The sequence below is a fragment of the Idiotropiscis lumnitzeri genome, chromosome 7 (genome assembly GCF_059441095.1).
Source record: "Idiotropiscis lumnitzeri isolate Australia: NSW breed Sydney's pygmy pipehorse chromosome 7, RoL_Ilum_1.0, whole genome shotgun sequence".
Lineage (NCBI taxonomy): Eukaryota > Metazoa > Chordata > Actinopteri > Syngnathiformes > Syngnathidae > Idiotropiscis > Idiotropiscis lumnitzeri.
The window spans coordinates 18,310,246-18,334,853 of record NC_142397.1 but is presented as its reverse complement, the minus strand read 5'-3'; the positions used below and the strand labels follow the sequence as shown (position 1 = coordinate 18,334,853).

Below are 24,608 nucleotides of genomic sequence, written 5' to 3'. Positions count from 1 at the left end.
CTGCTCCGTGTTTCTTGAGAGGAATGTTTTATTTCAATAGATAGATAGATAGATAGATAGATAGATAGAATTTGCCAATACAGTACACGTGTCAACAGCAAATTTTAATCAGAGATAGCTTTATGTGAGTATAGACGTATAACTAAGGGTGATTTAAAACTTACATTTACTTTTTTTATATTGCGTATATTGTTTAACCCCTTTCAGGACAATGGTCACTACTGTGGACAGCTCTTCAAAATTTTCTCTCTCCTATGTGAACAAATCTTTAAAAAAGAAAACATTTTAAACCGCCTTATAGGTTATCAAAATTTGCGCTCGAAAGAGTTAATTTTGACCGTAAAAAAAGCTTGCGTAGTGCAGATTTTACTATGTTTTTTGGAATATATTGTAGCTATGACGTTGCTGAATAATCTAACCCTTAATTATATTATAACTATATATATATATATATATATATATATATATATATATATATATATATATATATATATATATATATATATATATATATATACATAGTTTTTATGAAAAATGAGGGCAAATTTGGAATCAATGCAAAAAATATAGAAATGTTTACTTGCATTTCTGATTAAAAGGTAAGGAAAAGATTGTTGAACAGCGATGTTTTATCTTTTTTTTTATTAGATAAATCAAATTTAACAACATAAACTGTTTTCTGCTGAAATATAAATGTGTTTGTTTAAATCAGAATGCTAAAGGTTAACTTTCTTCCATATGTTAAACGTATACTTGAAAACATGAACTGGGTTCAGTCCAATACACAAAATTGTCCCAGTACTTCCAATTGCCTGCGTTTTGTGGACTCTCCAATGGACAATTTGGAATGCCGTCTGCCTAATGAATGTGTGCATTGCAGGAGAAAAGCGTCGCTTAGCACCCAATGATGAAGTGCAAACAGGCCATCATCGACTCCCATTGCTGGGGGGTTTGCAGCGTGAATCCCCACACCCTGTGGGAAGTGGCTCCCACAGGAGACGTTATGTGACATATGCATTAAAATAACACCTTGCACTCACACCTCGCTGGGCGCTTTTGGCGCACAAAACCGATTGGATGTGACACGTTTACGTGGTCGTGCAACAGAAAAACACTCGAGGCTTGTGGAAATATTTCCCACAGTCCCTGACGAGAAAAGTAGGATTATGCGATGTTGAAATATGCCAGTAAATGCACTCACTTCTAGTTGAATTGGCGTATATTGATTTTACTTAAACGCGCATTTATGTGACGGCTCACTTTTGTTGCCACTATATGGGGCTATATAATTGAATGATAATTTGGTTTGATGTCAATTCATTTTCACGGCTAAAAATGTCCCGCATATAAATTCGACTTTAAATAGCTTTTGGCATATGCGCTCACTCAAATTAATGACATCACAGCACATGGGATTTTAAGTGGAAGTGTCCAGGTTTGAGCTCTCTGGCAAGCCAAAGGAAACAATAGAGGAAAAAGTTGTGCAGAGAGCCAAATATTCCAAATATTTTCATTCGTTTCTGTTAAATCACTTAGATCTGAGAAGTTAGGGGAGTTGGGGTTGGGCGGGAGGGCTTCAGCCAACTAAAAACACATACATTTTTCCACAATACAGTACACAGTAATTTGCAAAAGCACTTTCATCTCATTCTATTTTCGTCGGATTGTTTCCACGAGTTTGCATCGGAGAGTCATTTGATTGAAACATGTGCATAAGCCATATTTTGCATGTTCTTCCCCCAACACCAAGACAAAACTAAAAAGAAAAAAAAACAACGACAAGGGCTCCAATTGGTAATCCAGCCTTGACCCACCCCCATCACCCATCCCACCTATTATCTGCCCCCTTTCTCTTCCCAGCCGGTGGCTGCTTCAAGCTGTCAGGGAAGCAGGCTATAAAAGTGAGAGGGACGGCACTTTGGAGGATTCTGGTGCACACTGCACTTAACTTGTCACATCGGGGTTTTTTTTGTTGCTAAAAGAAGAGCACCATTTGGACATAAAGGTGACTTGAGACATGTCATTGCAAAACAATTGGAGACATTTTGTTTATTAATTTCGCTGTGTGAATATTCTCGCGGCCAGAATTTCAGCAAAGGGACCACTGCGATGCTGATCGCACGCGTGCTCCGCGCGCTGCTGTGCTTGCTCAGCTGCGTTAGTGCGAGCGTGGAGGCCGCCTCACGCCTCAAGACTCACTCGCTACCCATCCAGTCTGAGAGAGAACCTCTGCCTTCTAAAGGCCTGTCAGGTAAAGAGCTCTACTACAACTCAAATGTATTGTGCGCGTTCAAGAAATATACTCATTGTCATGACGACTTCTTTTCGGACAAAGCATTTATCTTCCTTGCCTGTCCATACCCAAGTGTCCTGGTGACTTTATCCGCTTTTGCGTTGCTTCATGTGTAAACTAAAGACAAACACGTGAGTCATAACCGCATTTGATGCATGTGTAAAATCCCCGCACGTTCAATGCCTCTTGTGGCTTTTTTACGAGGCACCTAACGACCAGGGAGAGCGCCTCGACGTGTAATTCTGCAATGGAAACTCTAATCAATCGACTTTCCATTACAAGCATGTGCTCCTTTTGCAGATGATTCATTTCAAGCTGGAGTGGCTCACAGTTTGGACTAGTTGAAGAGTGCAATCAGTTTAATAGGGGACAATGGAAATCTGTTTATTCTCAGCAAACACACAACTAAATCTTTTAACAACAACAAAAAAAACACAAGCAGTGAGTCAAAACAAAATGTGCTCTAACTTGACTAGTTTTGAACCACACTACTTATTTAATTTAATCGGCCAATGCATTTTCAATCCAATCACCCGCTTTTCTGCACCATTTGTAGATAAATATGTTTGTTTAAAAGGGTAAATCTGGAACATGCAGTATACAGTACGTCAGGGAACTCTGAGTGGAAAGTTGAATGTCTCCCATGCATGGATCACTGAGATGAGGCAGGATACAGGACTGTGAGACCCAAAACCTGTGAGGCATTCTGGGCGTTTCATTCCTCTCCAACATGCCAGGGCATTGAGCTGTGCAGGATGTTGCTGGTTCATTGCAAAATTGGATACTTTCTTTGTGTCACATATTTCTTGCTCTAAAACAGCAATGAGTGGTGATGTCATGCCAAATAGAAAATGTTGTAATGTTTTGTCAAGGCAAGAGTACTATTCAACTTTATTTCTTCGACAGGATGTTCATTTGGGGGTCGGTTCTATTCGCTGGAGGACGCATGGCACCCGGATTTGGGGGAGCCCTTTGGAGTAATGCATTGTGTCCAGTGCCACTGTGACCCTGTAAGTTTCCAATGCATGCATTTGTATTTGTGCTTCTCAAATTTTGCGCCGTGGTAAAACAAATCCATTCCCGCTTATGTCATGCAGCAAAAGAGTCGCCGTGGAAAGGTGTTTGGGAAAGTCAACTGCAAGAACATAAAGCAGGACTGTCCTGATCCAGACTGTGAGGATCCCATCTTGCTGCCAGGACACTGCTGCAAAACCTGTCCAAAAGGTAATCCACATACATGATTTGTCTGTTAAAAACTGTCTTCAGTTCGCCTTCTCGCATCAAGCCTACATAATTACGTTATTAGTTTTAGTTATTGCATTTTATTTGAAGCACCTATTAAAAAACTCAAGTACACTGAACAATAAAGCTACGCTTGTGGTGGTCAACATCACAGAGGAAAAATAAAAATAAAAACATTTTAATGGGTCATTTTCATATAATTTCATCAATAACGGTAAATACGTGAACCACTGAATTTCATTTTGAAATCAACTAATTATACTGATGAATATTTGAATTGTTGGGAGGTGCTATCATTAAAAAGGTAATTGTTTTTCTAAGAAATGATCTTCTAAATTAATAATTTTCACACTTGTAATGCGAAAATCTCTTTGCCGTTATGTGTCCTACATGAAATTTCATCCATCCATTATCCAAGCCACTTGTCCTCGCGAGGGTTGCGGGCGTGATGGAGCCTGTCCTAGCTCACATGTTACATATTTTCTGAATACACTAATAACATTATTAGATAGATACGATTTTAAATTAAAGAATATTTTCCATAAAAACTAACACGAATTAATATTGATGTCTTTGGATTTCTTTTTTTAATCGTTCTTGAACAAATGCTGGGTCTGACTTTAATGATGGCACATACCTCACAAATGTAAATATATACTTTAATATTGTAGTATTTTATACTTCCCGAGTGTAGGCCAGAGGGGGCACTTATGGGGATGGGGACATGCTTTATTTATTTATTTTTTGCCATACTAGAAAAAATGCAATTGCACATCCACTACAGTAGGTGGCAATGTCACTTTCACGTATTATTAAGTTTTTCATTTCCGACGTATTGAGTTACTTCAAATCTTTGCTGATACAGGCTAAAAACAATAGTATTAAAGTTGTGGGTTAGGGTTAGAAGAAAATGAACATTCAAGATGCTTCTTGAACCAGTTGTTGGATTTTTTTTAACTACTCTAGATGAGCACACTGACTTGCCATTTCGTAAACCATTTTCCAACCAACAGTGCCATTAGAGGAGTCAAAAACTACAACGGTTGGTTATTGAAGCATCTTGAAGCTTCATTTTCCCATCACAACGCATCAATAATATATTTATGTGCATGGTGAAGGGCCATTCATCTTGTAGGCGCGGGTTCGAATGTGTAACCGATGCCAACTTGAGCTGGGTGGTTGGAAAAACTCACTTCCTGTGTTGTATGGTTTACAGCACCTCCTCTCCAGTACCCCATTCATCGCTCTAGTCTCCAGCACTGGCGCCTCATAGTGGCCACTTATGCCATTACACTGAACATACGCTACATTAGGCGTAGTCAAACTACGGCCCGGGGGCCACCTGCGGCCCGTTAAACGTTTTTATCCGGCCCCGCCGAGCTTGAAAAAAATTAAATGAATAAACCTTGTTAGTGTTTTATTTTCTAAATACTGTGGTTTTTCAAAAACATATATATTGTTGTAATGCTTTTGTTCACTTTCATTTCAAATTAAATGTATTTAATTTTTTTCCAAAAAACTCCATCTGCTACTGACCCAGCCCCTCTGTCAAATTTTAGAACCCATTGTGGCCCGCCAATCAAAAAGTTTGCCCGGTGCCCTGTAATATGGTTTTCAGCAAAATTAGCAACCCAGACTTTTAACTCAGTGATCAGCATTCTATGCTCCCAAACCGGAGACAAGGGTTCAATTTTCAAGTTGTTTTAGGATGAATGTTGAAGGGTTGCCTGCCACCAACCTCCCACCCCATCGACCAAAAAATAAATAAATAAATAAATAATAAAAAATCTCAATTTCAATCTTGTTTAGGATTTTCCTTGAACTCTTCTTGGTCATATTATATTTTTATTTGGACTGCCAGGAAATGTGTATATTTATTTCTTCAATGTCTTTTCTAATATGGCCTATTATACTTCATTATCAATAACTTTTTGAAAATAGGACTTTATGTCTATTATGTGAAAATGATCCATATATCCAATGTATACATGTACATACTGTACATATGCACTTCCATACAGTTTGCGGAATTGCAGTTTCAGGAGAGTGGATCATTAGGCAGTGTAAAGAGATTAATTGATTGTCCAATTAAGATGGGACAAAATTTGGGATAAAACTTTTAACTACAGTAAATACACAACCACTCTATTTCGCTTCACGGTGTTGCCACCTTGCTTACACACCTCTGCAAACACACAATTCCATCTTATTATAATATTCCTACAGTGACGCACATGTACACACAAACGCACACTGTGTGGGTGTACATGCTGCTCTTATTCAGTAGATTCTGTGTTTTTTGCTGTCTGGTAATGGAATGGAAAGTAAAAAGTAAAGCATTGCAGCCTCCATCAATGGGACAACACTGAGTTCTGTGTGTGTGCGCGTGTCGGGGTGTATGTGTGTGTGTGGGGGGGGGGTGCATGTCTGTGTGTGTATGTGCATGCATGCGTGTCTCGTGTCAAAATCAGGATAGGGTCAAGACTGTGTATGTGTGTTGTGGTTATGTTTTCACAAAAAAAAATTGAGTGTGTTCGCCTTAGCTTTGGCACAAAGGCAGCTTGTATATTTGTGCAAGTGATGGAAAAAGTTTGAGTGTGTGTGTGTGTTTGCGTGCGTGGGTGGGGGTGTGCGCGTGTGTGGCTGGTGCACCTGAGTATTCGGTATTACTAGGTAGAGGGACTTGAGTGTGACACTACCCAGAAGCCAAATAGTGCGTGTGCCATGTGGCGCATTGACAAGTGATGATGTGTGGATGCAAATTACACTAAAAAAAGAAAGCAGTAGGTCCACTTCTGTTAATTTTGGAAAAAATGCCTTAACACAGTGTCAGCGCTTTTGCATTTCTTCATGTTTGTACATTCAGTATGAATATATATTGGTAACAAACAAACAAAAATGACCATCCATCGATTTCTTATTAGGTTTGCAGGTTAGTCAATCTCGGCTAACTTCCTGGATGTGTTCGCAAGTCATTCGCAGGGGTACAGACACAGTGCCAGCTTCTAATTTTTTTTTTGCATAGTTGCCCCACTTTATGTTTCAGATCAAACAAATGTAAATATCAGACAAAGATAACCTACGCAAATATAATGTACAGTTTTAAAATGGTAATCTGACTTATTACGGTAATTCGTTCATCCATGAAGATCACAAGTGGTAGTTTTTTTCTGCTGTGGCGATAACGTACATTCTTTTTTATATATAAATCTCTACAACCCAGTACAAAGTAGTCTGCTGACTGGAAAACTAGTAAACCAGGTCAGCTTTATGCCTAGCAATGCCCCTGGTACCTACCCCACCTTTTTAAATCATGGATTTCCAATCATCACATTTTTCAATTCATTTTCACTGATTACAACAAAACCTGATTCCCTGGAGACTTGTTCAGTCCATAAATAACCTGAATAGAACCTGTCTGACCAAAAGAGTTAAGTTGGCCAAAAGATCTCAAAAAGCTGCAACAAAATGCAATGATCCAAATGCCCATGAATGGCCAGCCAATAGAAATTACAGAGAAACGACACAGAACAACAAAGTCTAAAGAACCGCTTATATCAATTAAGGTCTATGCTCATGACTCTACAATGAGGATGAGACTGGGGAAAAATGACAGCCATGGCAGAGTTGAAAGAACGAAAACCGCTGCTAACAAAAAGAACATAAAGGTTCATCTAATTTTTGACTGATTCCAAAGGCTTTTCTGAGAATATTCTATGGACAGATGATACCAAAGTTGTCATTTTTAGGTGTGGGTCGCGTAAATGGAAAATAGCATTTAAAAAAAAAGAACATATCAACAGTCAAACATGGTGGCGGCAGCTGCTTTGTTACTCCAGGACCTGGATGACTTACTGTGATTGATGGAATCATGAATTCTGCTCTTTACCTGAAAGTCCTGAAGAAGAATGTTTGTCCATCAGTTTGTGACCTCAAGATGAAGCGCATTTGGGTTCTTAATCACGACAATGATCAAAAACATCAGCAAGTCAGCTTCGGAATGGCTTAAAAAAAATAAATCAATAAATAATGTTTTGGAGTTGCCTAGACAAAGTCTAGACTTGAATCTGATTGAAAAAGCTGCGTCATAACCTTTAAAAGGGCGTTCATGTTCGAAAGGTGACGATAGTGATTGGGGCAAAAATCCTCTCCATTGACATGTGAAAGACATATGAACTGCATTTTATTTTAACTTTGGTTATCTTTGGCTGATATGAGTTTATTGTCATCAAATGTTCACTGCAAAGTAAGCAAACAATCACGCTCACATTCACATCTCATGACAATTTAGAGTCTACAATTAAACTAACATGCATATTTTGGGAATTTCAGAATACCCGCTGTATTCTTAATGTGGTGGGAGAATCTTTCAAAATGTTCTGAACTCCTGTTCTATACCCAAATATTGTTGTATAGTTGTGAATTAACATCGGGATTCATGGTGTCTGATATCAATTCTGTTGGTAAAAGAGAATTAACTCAGCGCTGACTTTTATGAAGTGGTGTCTGCTGTCTTGACTCTTGAAGCGTCTTGTTTTAATACATCTTGCTTTTCTTCTTTCTCACTCGCCACACTTCCTCTTTGGCTGCCCATGTTCACATATTTCATCCTCAAATGCAAATGTAGGAACAAAAGCAAACAGCTGACACTATTGTCACATCTGTCCACCAGACTTTGGGGGAACATGTAGCAGGATGTGCTTTGAGCAGTTTGTTTAGACTTGCCAGATAAAAGAGAATAGCCGTTACAATACCCAGAAGAGAAATAGCTATAATTGTTTAAAATGTGACTTGAGCTTAATTATTTCACTTTAATTGCATTTATGGGAAATTTGGGTAAATTCCCACAGCATTTCATTGTTCTCAATGTGCAGGTGAGGAAGACAAGAAGCAGGCCGACCCAATGCTGGAAAGCTTTGAGTATTTCCATGAGAAGGGCAAAGGCAAGGAGGACGACCTGCACAAATCTTACAACGACAGATCCTACCTCAGCTCAGAGGACATGGGCCCGGAGGAGAGCCGCACTGGTGAGCAGGAACACCCACAGATGAACCACCAGTCCACGCAAACGCTTCTTAAAAACTTGACATTATTCATGGCATTTTAATTCATTAAAAAAAACAAAAAAACAAATGTATGATGATTTAAGCAAGCATGTGTTTTTGACCAAATTACTCACCCTCTCTGCAGACTTTGTAGCACTGTTGACAGGAGTGTCAGAATCATGGCTGCCGAGCTCCAGCGCAGTTGCCAGAGCTCGTTTTTCTCTGACCAGAACCAGCCTGGCCTTCTCCATCACATACCAAAAGTAAGCAGTTGCCAAGAAAGAACAAAACAAGAGAGTTGTTGATTGCAACAGTTTCACTTATATAATGAATTTCTATTGTTATTCCAGAATGGCCCGCCCCAGTAAAATCCTCTTCCTGGGTACAGATGGTGCCACTGCTTTTGAATACAAAGTCCCCAAGGGACAGTCAGACATGGTAAGATTTCATCTGGAAAAAGGAAATCATCTTGCTTCTGTTAGCAGCGTTTTTATGAAGTGTGTATTGATGTGTGTGTTTCCTGAGAGACAGAAGAAGTTCTCTCGTGCTCTACGCATTGACTCCGTGACTTTTTGCCATAACTCACGCTGCAGCAATAAACAGCAGCAGTCTCTGGCTTCATGAGATCCCTCAAACATGAACCACTTGGGAAGCTATCAACAATTATTCACTCCAACGTAGAAAATGGAACATCCCTGAGAAACTGCCCTCGAGTGTTTGACGTTTTGTCGCATTCAAAAGGCTGAGACTATCCTCTTAAATTAGTCAGCGGTAGTATGCATGTAACAGTAGTACTCTTACACGTATTTCCGTATATTCCTCGATGTCTGAAGGGATCACTACATATCACTTCCTGCCAAAATTCACATATCACACATTCCATTTCAGGCTCAACACGCAGCTCCGTAAGGCAGGTGCCCCTTAAACACAGGTCCCACAAATTGGCCTATTATTATTTTTAGATAAATGCCAGTGTCAAACACCAGACAGCCGCGGAGAAAACACTCCAGCGCATAAAAGGAATGAGAGGTGATGAAGGAGTTCGCCTGGGCAAAACTTTTTTGGAAGGAGAGCATTTTTCACATGTGACATCACCGCCTAGTGAGGCGACAAACACACGTTCATTAGAATGGAGATTACCCCTGAACTCTGAGTTATGAGGTGCCGGCACGCGCGCATATTTGTTCTCTCGCAGCCTGGGTTGAAAGAAAAACTTGTCTGATGTCTTGTCTACGAGTATCATTGGATAAATTCTTCTCTGTCAAACCGAATCTATACCATGTTGACAATGAATGAGTTACTCATTTTTTGTTTTGTTTTTTCCAGATCTGTGGTGTATGGAAAAACGTCGCCAAGCCTCTTCTACGACAGCTGCAGAACGAGCAGTTGCGCATAAGCATGAGTACGTCAACCGGCAGACAAGAGGAGGTAGAAGGGAAGATCATCAAACACAGGGCTCTGTTTGCTGGTGAGCTTTTTCAGGGCATCACTTTCCCTCGCATTGTTGACTTCTTCTTACTGATACCTTTCAATGTAACCAATTGATGCAAAATTCTTTGGAAATTGGAGTCTTGGAAAAGTCTGAAAGACCCCTGGCTGAAAATAAAATAGAAGTCTGGTTTGAAGCAGCCATTTAGGGAGTATTCTCAGGGTTTGTACTGTGACAAGTGCACAAAAAACTGTCCGGGTCCATTTGCTGCCTCAGATGTTGCTTAGTTTCTCCGTTGGGCGGCAAGGCAGAAAAAGGTGAAAACAATTAATCTCATCCTTTTTTGTTTTCCACCAATCAAACCGAGGCACCCAGCAGTGATTGCTCAGCATGCTGCATATGTGCAGTTAGGTTTGGCCTTTTATGCATTGGTTTCATACATTGCTCTTAAAAAAGGCACAAAAGACATCGTCACCTGAAATAGTAACAACATTTTTATTTATATATCACCCAGATAAATAAAGTGAATCGTGATTGTAATTCTTTTCCATCAAGGTCATCATAGAACAGATTATTTCCTCGTAGATTTTTGAATGAAAATTATCACACCATTTTCAGAATGAATACAGATATAGCCACCTTTGGCTCGAAATGCACTGCAGGTTTCGAGTTAAGGTATGCCAATTTTAGGATAAAAATTAAAACTTTAATGTAGTTATTAGCCAACATTCCGTCGTAATAGTCTGCATTCAGGTTTGTAGCTCATGTTCCTCTTACTTTATTTTAAAGTTAAATTTGCTAGTAACATGTAGTATTCAGAAGGTCGGGAACCATGTCGGGAGGGTCGCAATGCATAATATTATATTTTTGTACTCAACAGCAATAACAAAGCAATCGGCTTAGCCAGTCATTTTATTGTCATGTGCTCCTGTTGGCTACGTGGTGCAAAGTATCATGTTGTTGTCTATGTTGTTCAAAATGTAGCATTTTGCAGAAACAGGCAAAAAGTAATTTATTTGGGGGCAGATGTGCTGCTTTAAATATCGTAACATGATGTATCAGGATGACGATGATATCGGGGGCATTTTAGTATTGCGATAACTGTTATTGTTAAATCCTTCGTCACAACAGACAATTCATGTGGAATTTCTAACTGGTCTATAGAGCAACACTGCATTCCGTTACATTCTGCAGGTGTTCCTAATAGAGTGACCAATGAGTAGGTTAGCGTGCTTTATTTATTGATTTTTTTTTTTTTTTTTGCTCCCAGTGTTTATTTTGTAGCGCTCAATAATGTCAGTGTTTACAGAGTGGCCGAATTGTATGTACATTTTCAAAGTTTTGTAAGTGAATACAAATACTTGGTTTATGTTTATTATTCATTGTGAACAGAGACATTCAGCTCAACTCTGACATCAGAGGAGGAGAACGCAGGCATGGGAGGCATCGCCATGTTGACACTAAGTGACACGGAGAACAACCTCCACTTCATTCTCATCCTTCAAGGCCTGATCAAAAACAAAGACAAAGGTAGGCAAAGTGAATTAAGTTTAAAATACTGGAGACAGTAAATGAAGAGAACACCGAGTTCATTTTATTTGGAGGAAAAAAACCATTTCTGTTGTGGTTTTCATTCCATCACTCATTCTTTCATTGCATCTATTATAAGTCTTAAATCTGGGGATTTATTTTGGTTTCTCTTTGTTTTTCTTCTCCACAGAACCGCTTCTGCTCCCCATTCGAGTCCAACTGCTTTACAGGCAACATGTCCTGAGAGAGATTCAGGCCAACATCACGTCTCATGTGAGTTATAGTCCAAGCAGCTGATAACGTTTATTTTGACAAATAACAGAAAATGAACGCAAAGTGCAGTCTAACTGTGTGCATGGGTAGCAGTTTCTTTCTTTTGGGACTTGGCTGGACTTTGCATAGGGAAAAATAGATGTAATGGGGTGTGTGCACCTTTTTGTGCCATTGCGGGACAGAACATAGTGTTTTCCAGGATAATCCTCGTGACATCTCTCGTTTGCTTAAAAATCAGGGAGGTACAGAGCGCATGATCGAGTACGGCGTGCTTGACATGCGGAAACAGAAATTAGACTCGTACTCTGAAGAAGGCAAATTACTGTCACCGAAACATGTCAGATGAATGACAATCTAATTGTCTGTCTGTGATAAAAGAACCAACGACTTCAAATGTAAATCGTGCGTCGGTACAGGCGCAACGCGGCCCCAAACATGCTAGACTAGACTTACTCTTGCACGAAAAAGAAGTTATGCCTGTTTTTACGCACCGTCACCAGTCCACCAAAATAGGAACCCAAGAACCCTTCATAAAGGCAATGCAAACTATTCCCCTCCGACTTGAGCTGATATTTTCTCATTGATATATTCATGGACTGCTTACGGTAAAGTAACTGTAAAAATGCCTTTTGCTTGCAAGTGAATAAAATTAATCACTATTTTTGTGATTTTTTTGCCGTTCTACCGACATTTTGCATACTCATTGTAACTAACAAATAAACAGGGAATAGAAACATAACCTCATTGGCATCATATAATAAGTGGGGCAGTTTAAGGTTTTTGGTCCCAGATTTAAAATTATCGGTTACTGTAGTTAAAGAGCACAAGATACTGTAAGACGCCCTCTCTTTTCCTCCGAGATGGATGTGGTCTGACCACCACATCCGAGCACTGTTTTCGCCTTCGGTCTGATCTAAAATAACCACTCGAAGACATGATAAAAGGAAAAAAATGGATGGAAGAATGAGGGGAAAGCGCAAAGAAGAGAAAGTGTTTTAGTGCAAGCGAGTGTCTCGCTGTGAGGTGAGGCCGGGATGAGAGACGGAAGATGAACTGCATCCACACTTCTCACACATGACAGTGGTTAGTGGTCTGTGGGCTGAGATGGATGGAGAGAGGAAAGGGGGGGAGCCGAATCGATGAAAGGAGAGCCTGGTTTTAATTCTGCCTGGAATGACGTGAAGCACCGACGTGTCTCTTTCAGGCCTGTCGGCGAGCATGACCACATGACAAGTTTGTGTTCAGCCGCTGCCACATGACCTCTTTTTAATGGCCTTGAAGTCCAGCCCTAAACCCAATTCACTGACTCATTGTGGCTCAAGCAGAGTCACTTTGGCAACCAAAAACATGTTGCACATCATCCTTCCTTCTCCTGATAATGAGTGTTGACACCAGTTTGTGAAGTGCGTGAAAGAATGCCAAGTAATTAATCCCAAACTCTGTTATCCATGTTGTACCGTCCATTAAGTACTTTAGGCTCCTCCCAGCTCCGCTTTATGGTATATGTATATTTATACTGAGCTGAGGCCCCAGGGTCGTCAAAGTAACATTGCTTCATCACATGTGTACATCTGCCTTGTTAATCTAGCATGTTGCCTCAGTGTTCTCGCCGAGGCACATCTTTCCAGTCTGCGAGGAATTTATCTCAGCGTGCAGCTGCAACGCAAGCCAGAATTTGAAGGCATTGTTTAATGCGAGTCCTGGGATTCCTTCAACACGGTCATTTATGATATTTGTAGTCTCTATGCTCATTTGGTTTCTGAAATTCTCGGTGGGAGATTTTATTGTTGCTTCACTCTTTTGCTTGTCTTGGCTGTTCTTTGCTCAAATTTGTGAGATGTTTTTAAGGTGGAAAGAGTTGCTCGATATTTGATATGTTCATTAAGGGTTTAATGACTGCGTTTGAATAGGTTTTTCATTTCTATGACTTTAGCTGTTTGTTCAATCAGCATCTTAGTTTCTGTTTTACCGTTCCAATCTGTGCAGGATCCAGACTTTGCAGAGGTGCTGACAGACCTGAATAGCCGCGAACTCTTCTGGCTCTCTCGCGGGCAGCTGGAGATCGCCGTGGCAACAGACGGTCACCGTTCCCAGCATATTTCTGGATTCATTACTGGCAGAAAATCCTGCGACAGTAAGTACAACCAAACATGTCTTGTTGAAACGCGATGTGGTTCTGGGAAATGTCTCATGTCATTGTTTAAACAAAAAAGTTTGCTTGCTTATGTCTTGCATTGGAGATCTGAAGTGTGGAATTTTGCAACTAAATTCTCCTTACCGCAGTGGTACAGTAGTTATCATCTTCCTTACATTTCTGACGAAGGGTTTCTGGAGTCTTCATGTTCTCCCCATGCCTGCATGTTATTCTTCGCCCACACACAATCACACACACCTAAAGTTAGCTTACACACCTCAAGGTCATAATCAGCTGGACATGACAGTCCTTGTCGGTTGTTACTGTTCGTGCTGTGATATAATATGTGAAGAATTTAAACCCAAGACGATCTTTTCACTCTCACCTCTGTTCTCATTTTCATCATTCAGACTCTGAGTACATCTATGGCCTCGTTCATTCTGCCTGTATTCTGCCCTTTTTTTCATTTTCATACGATGTTATCCCCCCCTTTGCTTCTAATTCCTCCCAATCCTTTTAAGCCCACTGCATTCAGCAAGAGTTACCTCATACCAAGACTTTACCTTGGGTGTGTTTTTGTGAATGTCGCCAGACAGTACGACTACATATTCTATCGTCATATGGGGCTGCAATGTCTCACATACGATCAGATGTTGGAGGTATTAGAATATGCGTCCCCGTTGACTTTTCATTGGATATGTCCAGTGTGAATATTACCCACTCCTCTTTACCCTCATCTAAGAAGCAAATCTGACAGTAATCATTCCCTCATTTTGCATGTTATTAGTCTCTGCAACAGTTTTAGGGGGGGATTACGCTGTGGGGCGACTGTGTTGAACTGTGGTAATCTGATCACAAAAATGCTCTTTCGGAGATTTTGATGAAACTCACTTTGTGTGTGGTTCAGCTATCCAAAGCGTGCTGTCCAGCGGTGATGCACTGACTCCTGGGAAGACAGGAGGCACGGGCTCCGCCGTCTTTAACCTCCATGATAACGGCACGCTGGATTATCAGGTATGGATCTCTTCACATTATGCTGATGTTTTCTATAGCTTTTGGATATTATTAAGTGATGAGGGTTTTTTTAGCAGTAATTTAGCAGGACCGTGTAAGATGTTTGTTTGGTGGAATGTGCAATTTCAATACAAATTCCATATTTCTACCCCATATTCAGATTCAAGTTGCGGGTCTCACCGGAGACATGGTCGGCCTCACAATTGAGCTGAAACCAAGGCGGCGAAACAAGCGTTCAGTACTGTACGACTTGACGCCAGAGTACAACAAGGCTACGGGAAGGGCAGTGGGAAGCTGGAGTCGCTTGGAGGCCCGAAACATTCACATGCTGCTGCAGAATGAACTCTTCATCAATGTGGCTACGTCTCAAAACCAAGAGGGGGAACTAAGAGGCCAGATCAAAGCACTGCCCTATAGCGGTCTGGAGGCTCCACGGCACGGTAAGAATCATTGGCAACTTGACACAGTTGGAGCCATTCTACTTCTACGTAACCATCCCGACAACTCATTAAATCATTTCCGTCCGAATCTAGAGTTGCCCACTCCTCTTGCTGGCCACTTTGTGTCACCCCCAATCAAAACCGGTGCTTCAGGCCATGCCTGGGTATCTGTGGACAAATATTGTAACCTTCATTATGAGATTGTTGTGGCGGGCCTCAGCAAGGCTGATGACCTCACAGTGAACGCCCACCTGCACGGCCTCGCTGAGATCGGTGAGCTGGCTGACAGCAGTGTCAACCACAAGAGGCTGCTGACTGGCTTCTACGGCTCACAGGTACATCACCACAAACACTTTGGAGAAAATGCAGTCCACAATCTCAATTTGTTTTAACCCTTCACTCGTCTCCTGAAGGCTCAAGGAGTGTTGAGGGATATCAGCGCAGAATTACTGCAGCACTTGGATCAAGGAACAGCCTTCATCCAGGTCAGCACCAAGCTGAACCCAAGGGGAGAAATTCGTGGACGGGTATGTGGAGAAAAGTTTTCTTACTTAAACATTCTTCAGCTCATTCATGTTTCGTGGACTGGGATTTATTTATAACATTTTTATTCATAATAGGTTTTGACAGAGCTTGACATGTGTTGATTAGTTCTTTTGTTTTGTGCAGTTAGGAACTTTGTCTGAGGGATAAAACCTACTGGAAAAACCAGACACCTTTATTTTATTACTAAAAGGATAGCTGCAGGACGTTGCCCCTACCCACACAAGTGCTCTTGTAAACTGTTTTATATGGCAAGGCTAAACTTCCCCCAGATCCCAAAACAACATAGCAAAAAGAGGATACATAACCTTTGACTCCAATAACCTTACTTAGAAAATATTAGTTGTTGTCTAGGATGTAAGGTTGTAATAGTGAATGAAAACTAAAGAAATAACTGAAACGAAAATGGGAAAACAAATTATCTTCAGCGAAATATGATTTTTAAAAATGCATTTTCAAAAACAAACATTTATGGAAACTTCTGTTTGTAAAACTAACTATAATATTATGAAAAAGCCCTTTGTTTTTATCTAGGTCATTTCGTAGCTTTCAGGGTTCATTTCAAATATATTTATTCTGGTATTGCAGTACGCCCGTACAGAAGGCCGATTAAATAGTTTTTAGATAATTTTAGTTTACTTTACTTTATTACACAATATTTTGTTTTTGTTTAATGCTGCACTTGTCAAATACTCTATGTTGTTAAAAATAGTATGACAATAATGTTGTTTTAAATATGCACAAAATACATGGATGCACGCATAATCTGTGCTCTTAATGTATGGTATTTCATTAATCATAATACTTTTCTCAATGGTTGTATAAAATATTCACTATCCTAACCCAACTCCAAGGGGTTTAAAGCAAACAAAGAAATACCCACATATTGTGTTTTTTTTTTTTCTTTTTTTTTTTTTAGTGCAAAGGGCTCTCTTGTTAGTTGCCCATCCCTGATATAGATGTTAGATGTTAGGTATCCATGTAACACTATGTTTATTATTATTTTACAGTCGTGAATGTTGTGAATTATTAAGGTACAATTTCAAAAGTCTCAAACCACGTCTAAATAGTAGGGCTGTCAAAATGAAAGCGTTAACTCAAGATTAATTTAAAAAAAAATACACAATTAAATATTTCAACTCAGTTAACTCAGTTTTATTTACTTCAAAAATATTTTTATATTCAAATTCAAATTGGAAATTCAAATATAAACTTTACATCTTTTGTACATAATCTCAGAACAAAACACCATGCTCAGGTTACCACTGTGCCTTGCAAACCAACACTGCTGGAGTGTGCTGCTTGTGGGCACAACTAAATGTACTCGGGAAGTTTTGAGACTTGCTTCTAAGAAAAATGCCCAACTCCATTTTGATCATATTCAGGGATCAAAGAAAAAAAAAATTTTAATAAAATTTTAACAATGTTTTCACAAAACAAAGAAATTTAAAATTTCATATTAGGTGATTTTACATTAATTCCAAGATATTATTCAAGTAAATACGTGTTAAAAAATAGTAGTTGAAAAATGTGATTAAACGCTATTATTTACGGAATTTTTTGCGATTAATTAGTGAAAAGAAATTAATCGCTTGACATCACTTCTAAATAGTAAACTGAGGAATGATGTTAGTTTTAGTTGAGGGTGAACAATAATAACATAAAACCAAAATATTTACCTTCTGAACATGACAACATTGTCTCAGCACCAGAAAAGATCTGCAGGTGGCTTGCTAAATGTGTTTATGTGTCTGTGCGCTAGTTAACTTAGCACTGACGAACTCACACAAATGCTCACGGCAAAGACGGCAAGAGTTGTTGGAAAGTGAGTTTTTTGTGGTGACACACGCACATGAACACTTCTCTTATGACTGGAAGTCGACTGGCAGCTTTAATAATTTGTCCAGTTAATAAGAGAAACATTTGAGTCCATCTGTTTCAATATCAAACCCGTCCAACACATAAATAGCCATCTGTGAGCACAGAAACTCGCTTTAGAACCAATGAACATGTGTCCAGTAACAGCTCGCTTTTAATTTTCATTACGATCTTGTCATTTGTCCAGGTCCATGCACCCAATAACTGCGAGTTTGGGACTAAAGGGGTCGTAGATGAGGCTGAATTTGACGACCTTTTTGTCAAAGATCCTGAAGTGTTGAAGAAAGACCCTCATACTTGCTCCTTTGAGAACCAGTACCATGCTCACGGTGCCCGCTGGACTCCCAACTATGATAAATGTTTCTCCTGCAGCTGCCAGGTAAATAAAAAGAAACAGTGAAATTTGAATCTTTCAGAAAGTTTTTGTGACTTTTCAAGTGTGACCCTAACCGTAAGGAAATCCCATTTTTCTATCTTTGTAGAAGCGAACTGTGATCTGTGATCCCGTAATCTGCCCGGTGTTGACGTGTTCCCAAACAATTCAGCCTGATGATAAATGCTGCCCAATCTGTGATGGTGAGATTCTGGTTTCACAACATTGACGTTGCCACGGGAAATTGTCCAATTCTACTTACTTGTATATAAATGTTTAGATTTTATGGCTGTCAAAATTAAAGCGTTAACTCAAGATTTTTTTTTTTTCAAAATTCACACGATTAAATATTTTAACTCAGTTAAGTCAGTTTTATTTACTTCAAAAATTAATTTTGATTCTTTGCAAAGCCAAATACATCTTTCGCATATCGTCTCAGAACAAAACACCCTGCTTAAGTTACCACTGGGCTTAGCAAAGAAACACTGTGGGGAGTGTGGTGCTTACTACTAAATGAACCGTATACATTTTTCCAAGAAAAGTTCCTCTACAGTTGACTCCATTTAGATCGCATTCAAGGATCAAAGAAAGCTATTAGAACAGTCTTTGAATTAAAATATACTTCATATTTGGTGATTTTTACATTAATTACAAGATATTATTCAAGTGAATAACTGTTACAAGCTTCACAAAAAATAGTAATGGAAAATATGCGATTAATCTTAATTAATTACGGATTTTTTTGCGATTAATTACTTAAAGAAAGGCGGCCCAGTGGGCGACTTGTTAGCACGATGGCCTCAGAGTGCAGAGGTCGTGGGTTTGATTCTGGCTATGGCCTTCCTGTGTGGAGTTTGCATGTTCTCCCCGTGCCTGCATGGGTTTTCTCCGGGTACTCCGGTTTGCTCCCACATTCCAAAAACATGCATGACAGGTTGATTGGACACTCTAAATTGCCCCTAGGTATGAGTGTGATTGGAATGGTTATTTGTCTATGAGTGCCCTGCGATTGGCTGACAACCAGTTCAGGGTGTCCCCCGCCTACTGCCCGAAGATAGCTGGGATAGGCTCCAGCACCCCCCGTGACCCTAGTGAGGAGAAGCGCGACAGATAATGGATGGATAGTTAAAGAAAAGTAATCGCTTGGCAGCACTAATTTATTGACTGCAAATATTGTATCTTTGATCATTTATCTATGTCAGTGACGTATATTGACAGGCAGAACAATGTAATCCTTTTCCACTATAGATGGCAATAAACCTATTCACCTTTGGCGACACTTTTTGTTTTTTAAACCGGTCGCAGTATTTGTTTTAATCGTGATGGATTACGTTCAAGTATTGTTTTACAAACAGTACTGCCAGTATGCATCCCACTTTTGGTATGAAATCATTCTCATGTCTCCATCCCTTTCTTGACATCCAGAGAGGAAGGATGCAAAGGACACAAAAGCTCCAGAAAAAGTAGAAGAAAATCCTGAAGGTGGGTGTTTTTCTTCCTCTCATCTGGAATTTGTTTGTGTCATGTGTCCGTTTGCAAGTATAGACTGCAAATCATTTGGGTATTTTCCTGCCAGCTGTCATCAGCGTAACAATCTGTCTTTCTCTCAGGTTGTTATTTCGAGGGAGACCAGAAGATGCATGCCCCGGGAACAACATGGCATCCTTTCGTACCTCCCTTTGGTTACATTAAATGTGCCGTCTGCACTTGCAAGGTATACATGCACCAGCTCTCACATCTGGCTTTACTTTGCAAGGCCCCTAATGGGTCATTTAACTTGTGTTAGCTCCCAAGAAACAGGCTTGAATACATGTCTCACGAGTTCAGTAAAATGTGGGAATACAATGAGCATTTTCTGAGGGCTGAAATGCAGAAAAAAGACATTAACATGCCCAGATTTCATGAAAATATGAACCTTAGGGCTGTGAGGCGCGCTCAGTTACCATCAAAATGATTTTTTTTATTTGATTGTTTCATATTTCATTGGATCCTTCCACAATGCTTTTGTGTCTATTTTTTCCGCTTTGATTCATGAATTGTATTCACCTCTCACAGGGTTCAACAGGTGAGGTACACTGTGAAAAGGTGACATGTCCGGCGTTGACGTGCAGTCATCCAGTGAGACGAAATCCGTCGGACTGTTGTAAAGAGTGTCCGGAGGAGGAGAAGACCCTCGGCGACCTGGTACATACCGACATGATGCAGGCAGATGGGCCGAGACATTGCAAATTTGGCAAGAACTATTACCAGAACAGCGACAACTGGCATCCGTGGGTGCCGTTGGTGGGAGAGATGAAATGCATCAACTGCTGGTGTGATGTAAGTATTGTCAAAGCTAAGCGAAATGAACCCAGTCAATACGGACATAAAGTTTAGTATAAAGTAAATCGAAATAAAGTAAAGAGATATAAAGCCAACAAGACCAACGGCGAGTCCAGCTTTCATTACACTGACGACGGAGTGCGGGCTAGTCATATGAAGTTGAAGTTAAATTGCAAATTTTCAATTCCTGTCGTAAAAGTCCATGATCTTGAGTAAGATCCGTGTTTTCATGCTTTTTTTTTTTAAGGGGTTTTTATGATCTTGAAGGTTAAGTCACCCCCAAAAAAGCAAAGACGCTTTTTGGGATTAATTCCTCCTTAAAAAAAAAATAAACTCAAGTATAAATTAAAAACATTTTGCGATATTGCTCTACCATTCCGAATAACCGGTTTGTTGGGCTAAAAGTTGGGGACCTTTATGTGGTTTACCCTGGTTCCTGTCGAAAGCCATCAACCACATTAGTGCACAGGATCTACGACTATATTTACATCCTTCGCAGTGAGATAGGAAAGGAGAGCTATGTGGTTCACAAAAGCAGAGACTTGTGGTGCATGACATCATTAATTGGCACAAATTTCCCTTGAGAGCACCAAAACTGAACTAATCGGAAAGTAAATATTGCACTTGCATTCTTTTTATATCCAAAGTAGAAGTAGTTGCGCTGCTTCTGCCAGATGTGTCGATAAGCTTTGCTTTTGTTTTCCGTATCAATTTTAATAAATAACGTGTCAGTGTTTTGTTTGGGAACCATGGCCAGTCCCTCTGAGTTTAATTTAATAAAAGTGAGAAATGACGCAGCAGTTCTTTCTTCATGTCTGTTTTTTTTCATACACCAAGACGTCCAACCAGTGTTCCTTTCTTATTTCCCACAGCATGGTGTGACCAAATGTCAGCGTAAGCAATGTCCAGTGCTGACCTGCTCCAACATCACTCGCAGAGAAGGCTCGTGCTGTCCTGACTGCATCGGTACGTGCTTCTCAAGCCTCTAAAAGAAAAAAAAAAGCCTGCTACAACCTGGATCCAATCCCAAGTGTATTCATCACTTTTTTTCCTCCTCTATAGACTCGAGCGATGAAGATGAACTCATGATGAAGGCTCTAGACAAACGGCCAAACCAGAAACACTGACTAAACACAGAACGCTCAAATAACCCCGATGACGACTTTGCCAAACCGACCCTTCACCCAAACCCAAACCCTGGGCTGATCAAGTTCCACCCTTAGCCCCCCCACCTCACCATCTCCCACCCACCCTGTTGTCAGCTTTAAGATTGTAAAGGACAGAGAGGAGCACCGGCGCCGAATTAGAAGAAAACTTTAACCAATGACAGAATTTTCCAAGGGATTAGTGACCTTGGAGATGACCAAACAGACGCTACAAACTTGCAGACTCCTGCTTCCTGTCTTGAAATTTTCCTGGAGATTTTTGCTTGCTTTAAAAAAAATTAAAAAAAATTGTTCAGCAGCTTAACAAGGCAGCTTTTGAATGGAAGCTTCGGGCTGTTGAGTGAGTTTCAGTTGAATGGCCTTCTATTTTGGAGCACAGCCATAGCTACTGTACTGTAGCGACTACAAGTGCTCTCACTGGACAACGTAAAGACACGTATGAATGTGTGAATCTGTCTGAGTCCAGATGTGTGTGCGCATGTGATGCCTTGTAAATCACAGCTAACCAGCTGTTCAGATAGACGTGACGGCAAACCTTCTGGGTGGCAAGGCCAAGCTCAACTTTTTGAGAAAAGTGAAACAAGGACAGCTTTTGTTTATGTTTGTTTTGGGGGCATTTCAGTGAGTTTCCAAAAAGATCCTTGTCCTCTTAGAGTGTATTTCCACACAAGTGAGCCCGTCAATGTTATTCTTTTTCTATTTTGGCAGCCTTCAGATCACACATTGACAAGCTCCAAGATGCTCAGCTGCTTCTTGTTTCTCCGCTAACCTTGAGCCTCTTGTTGATCTCAGTTTTGTTTTGCTTCACTTGTTACTCTTTTGCCCCCTGTCTGTTTTGAATCAAGTATTATTGGATGTTTTTTTAATACTATTTTTTAAGAACATGAAGCTGGGTTGTATTTGTATTTATTGAATGGTGAGGAGCCAAAATAAAACAGATGATGGAGGTCTATATTTGTGGTTGTGTTATTGATGCCCCTAATACCTCAGTTTCCTTTAATGCTAAATTCAATAATTTTTAAGATTTAATTTTCTATCGAAGCTTTTAGAGTAGTATACAGCGGTGTGGGAGGGCCTCGTTGAAGTATTTCTGAATAGTGTGAAATCAAATATTATAAAAAAAGTTTGAATTTTCAGAGAAAAAGTTTTTTTTTTTTTTTTTAAACGAGGATGAAGTTGTTATACCGTCGTACAAGCATAAATATGTACCGTATGTCTGTTACGGTTGATATGAATCATGACGAATTACACAGTGCAAGTTTTCCATACAATTATTTACAGTTTTGGTCGTTCAAAACATCATCAGTACAAACAGTCATTCACGACAGGCGAAAGGCACGCCACACCCTAAACCGGTTGGCAGCCAGTCACTGACACCGTCACCAAGTGGGACCCAAACCCACGCTGCTTGAACGCAAGTCAGGTGGATGTACCACCATGCCATCAGTGACTCCAAAAAAACATTGACATTGAAATGACCGGCCAGATGTTTGGGTTAGTTCGTTAGAAGCTGGGCTGAAGTCTTTGGGTTAATGTAATCATATATACCAGGTATGGGAAACTGCTGGAGGGCCCATAACCACATTCTGAGTGGCCCCTTGAATACCGCCCCCCCTAAAAAATAAAAATTTAAAATATATAAATAAATAAATTATATGCATGTGGAATTATAAACATGTCAAATACTCACGGCTTGGCACCAGTCTCAAATGTGTATTTTTATTCTTTGTTTTCAATTTTTGGAGTTTTGACAGCATTTTCTATTTTAGATTTTTTTGGGGGGTGTTTGCAGTTTTGTCCAATGCATATATATGTTCATTGATTATATGCACATTTTTCCAATTCACGAGCCATCCCACGATTTGAATGGTTCCACTAGATAGTTTTCATTTGTAGTATCACAATCCACCACTAGATGGTAGACGTGGCTTAGTTGCATTTGCACCAGGTACAAGAGTAATAATTATTTTTGAGTGGATTTAGAATGCTATCCAGGATAACATAGTACTTCAATAATTTTAAGATTTTGAGTAAGTTGACATGGAAAAACACCTACAATATCTGTTAGTATGGTCATTTTAATGCAAGATAGTCTTTTGCACTGCGCAAAAAAGCACAGCATGTTGTTGAATAGTGGATCTTTTATACATGCATTGAAATTTTTTATTTAAATTTGCATGGTTTTGGGGTGGATTTCAATTTTAGAACTTAAAAAGGAAACTTTTAATTCATACGTTTTTTCTTGTAAATTTTTGACATTATATATGGCTTATTTCTTGCAATTTTTGTGTGGCCCAAATTGTGTATAACAGTGTTGAGAAAGTTAATTTTCTTCGTAACCGAGTTAAAAAACAAATTAGTTTAATCAACTAGTTCAGTTCATTGTTCATATTTATAAAAAAAAGTGTTACCACACCGCACTCTAGAGGCCAAGATGTACAACTGCACGAGATGTGCCAACAAAAGAACAGCTGGCATCCTTAGAAGGCCTCTGACTACACTGCCTTTCTGAGGCAGAAAGCAGTTTTGAGAAGGTATCAGAGCAGCACGGAGTGGTTCGAGGGGGTGTCGGAGCCAGATGGGAGAGGTCAAAGGTTAAGCATTGTGCGCTACAGGCTCTGGCAGCCGTAAGCAATCACGCTACATTCACCAAGCAGTCATACACCTGCACATAGTGTGCGCGCGTGTGTGTGCGCGTGTACGCGTGCGTGTGGTTGTGTGCGTTAGTGTGCGTGTTTGCTGTTCATGAGATTATGATGATGGAGAATTTTTTTTTTGACACTACCACAGATTCAAATATTGTGCTTTTAAATCTTTTGTTTCTTTGTCGCACATTCGTGCCATTTATAGCTAAATGTCAAGAAAATTTTAGAGAAAAATAAATTCATATGAACCATAAAAATACCCATGGTCCTTTTAGAATGAG

At 39.8% G+C, this 24,608-nt stretch overlaps 1 protein-coding gene across 1 annotated transcript; it reads left to right on the top strand.

Moving 5' to 3' along the window:
* Positions 1–1,890: 1,890 nt before the first annotated feature.
* On the top strand, positions 1,891–22,636 carry chrd (chordin). Its single transcript, XM_088300599.1, has 22 exons — positions 1,891–2,005; positions 2,086–2,251; positions 3,200–3,303; positions 3,391–3,517; positions 8,410–8,562; positions 8,726–8,843; positions 8,931–9,018; positions 9,907–10,048; positions 11,402–11,539; positions 11,730–11,812; positions 13,799–13,946; positions 14,854–14,960; positions 15,121–15,400; positions 15,494–15,735; positions 15,814–15,927; positions 18,009–18,200; positions 18,304–18,397; positions 19,620–19,676; positions 19,805–19,908; positions 20,250–20,513; positions 21,389–21,482; positions 21,579–22,636. The coding sequence occupies exons 2-22, from the start codon at positions 2,110–2,112 to the stop codon at positions 21,641–21,643; spliced, it is 2,856 nt and encodes a 951-aa protein (XP_088156725.1). The 5' UTR covers positions 1,891–2,005; positions 2,086–2,109; the 3' UTR covers positions 21,644–22,636.
* The last annotated feature ends 1,972 nt before the right edge of the window (positions 22,637–24,608 follow it).

Bases quoted from the DNA above. Each gene is read 5' to 3' on its own strand.
- chrd (XM_088300599.1), top strand. From the start codon at position 2,110: ATGCTGATCGCACGCGTGCTCCGCGCGCTGCTGTGCTTGCTCAGCTGC. The intron at 3,304-3,390 runs GTAAGTTTCCAA...TATGTCATGCAG, and splicing joins TCCAGTGCCACTGTGACCCT to CAAAAGAGTCGCCGTGGAAA. The intron at 15,736-15,813 runs GTACATCACCAC...CGTCTCCTGAAG, and splicing joins CTGGCTTCTACGGCTCACAG to GCTCAAGGAGTGTTGAGGGA.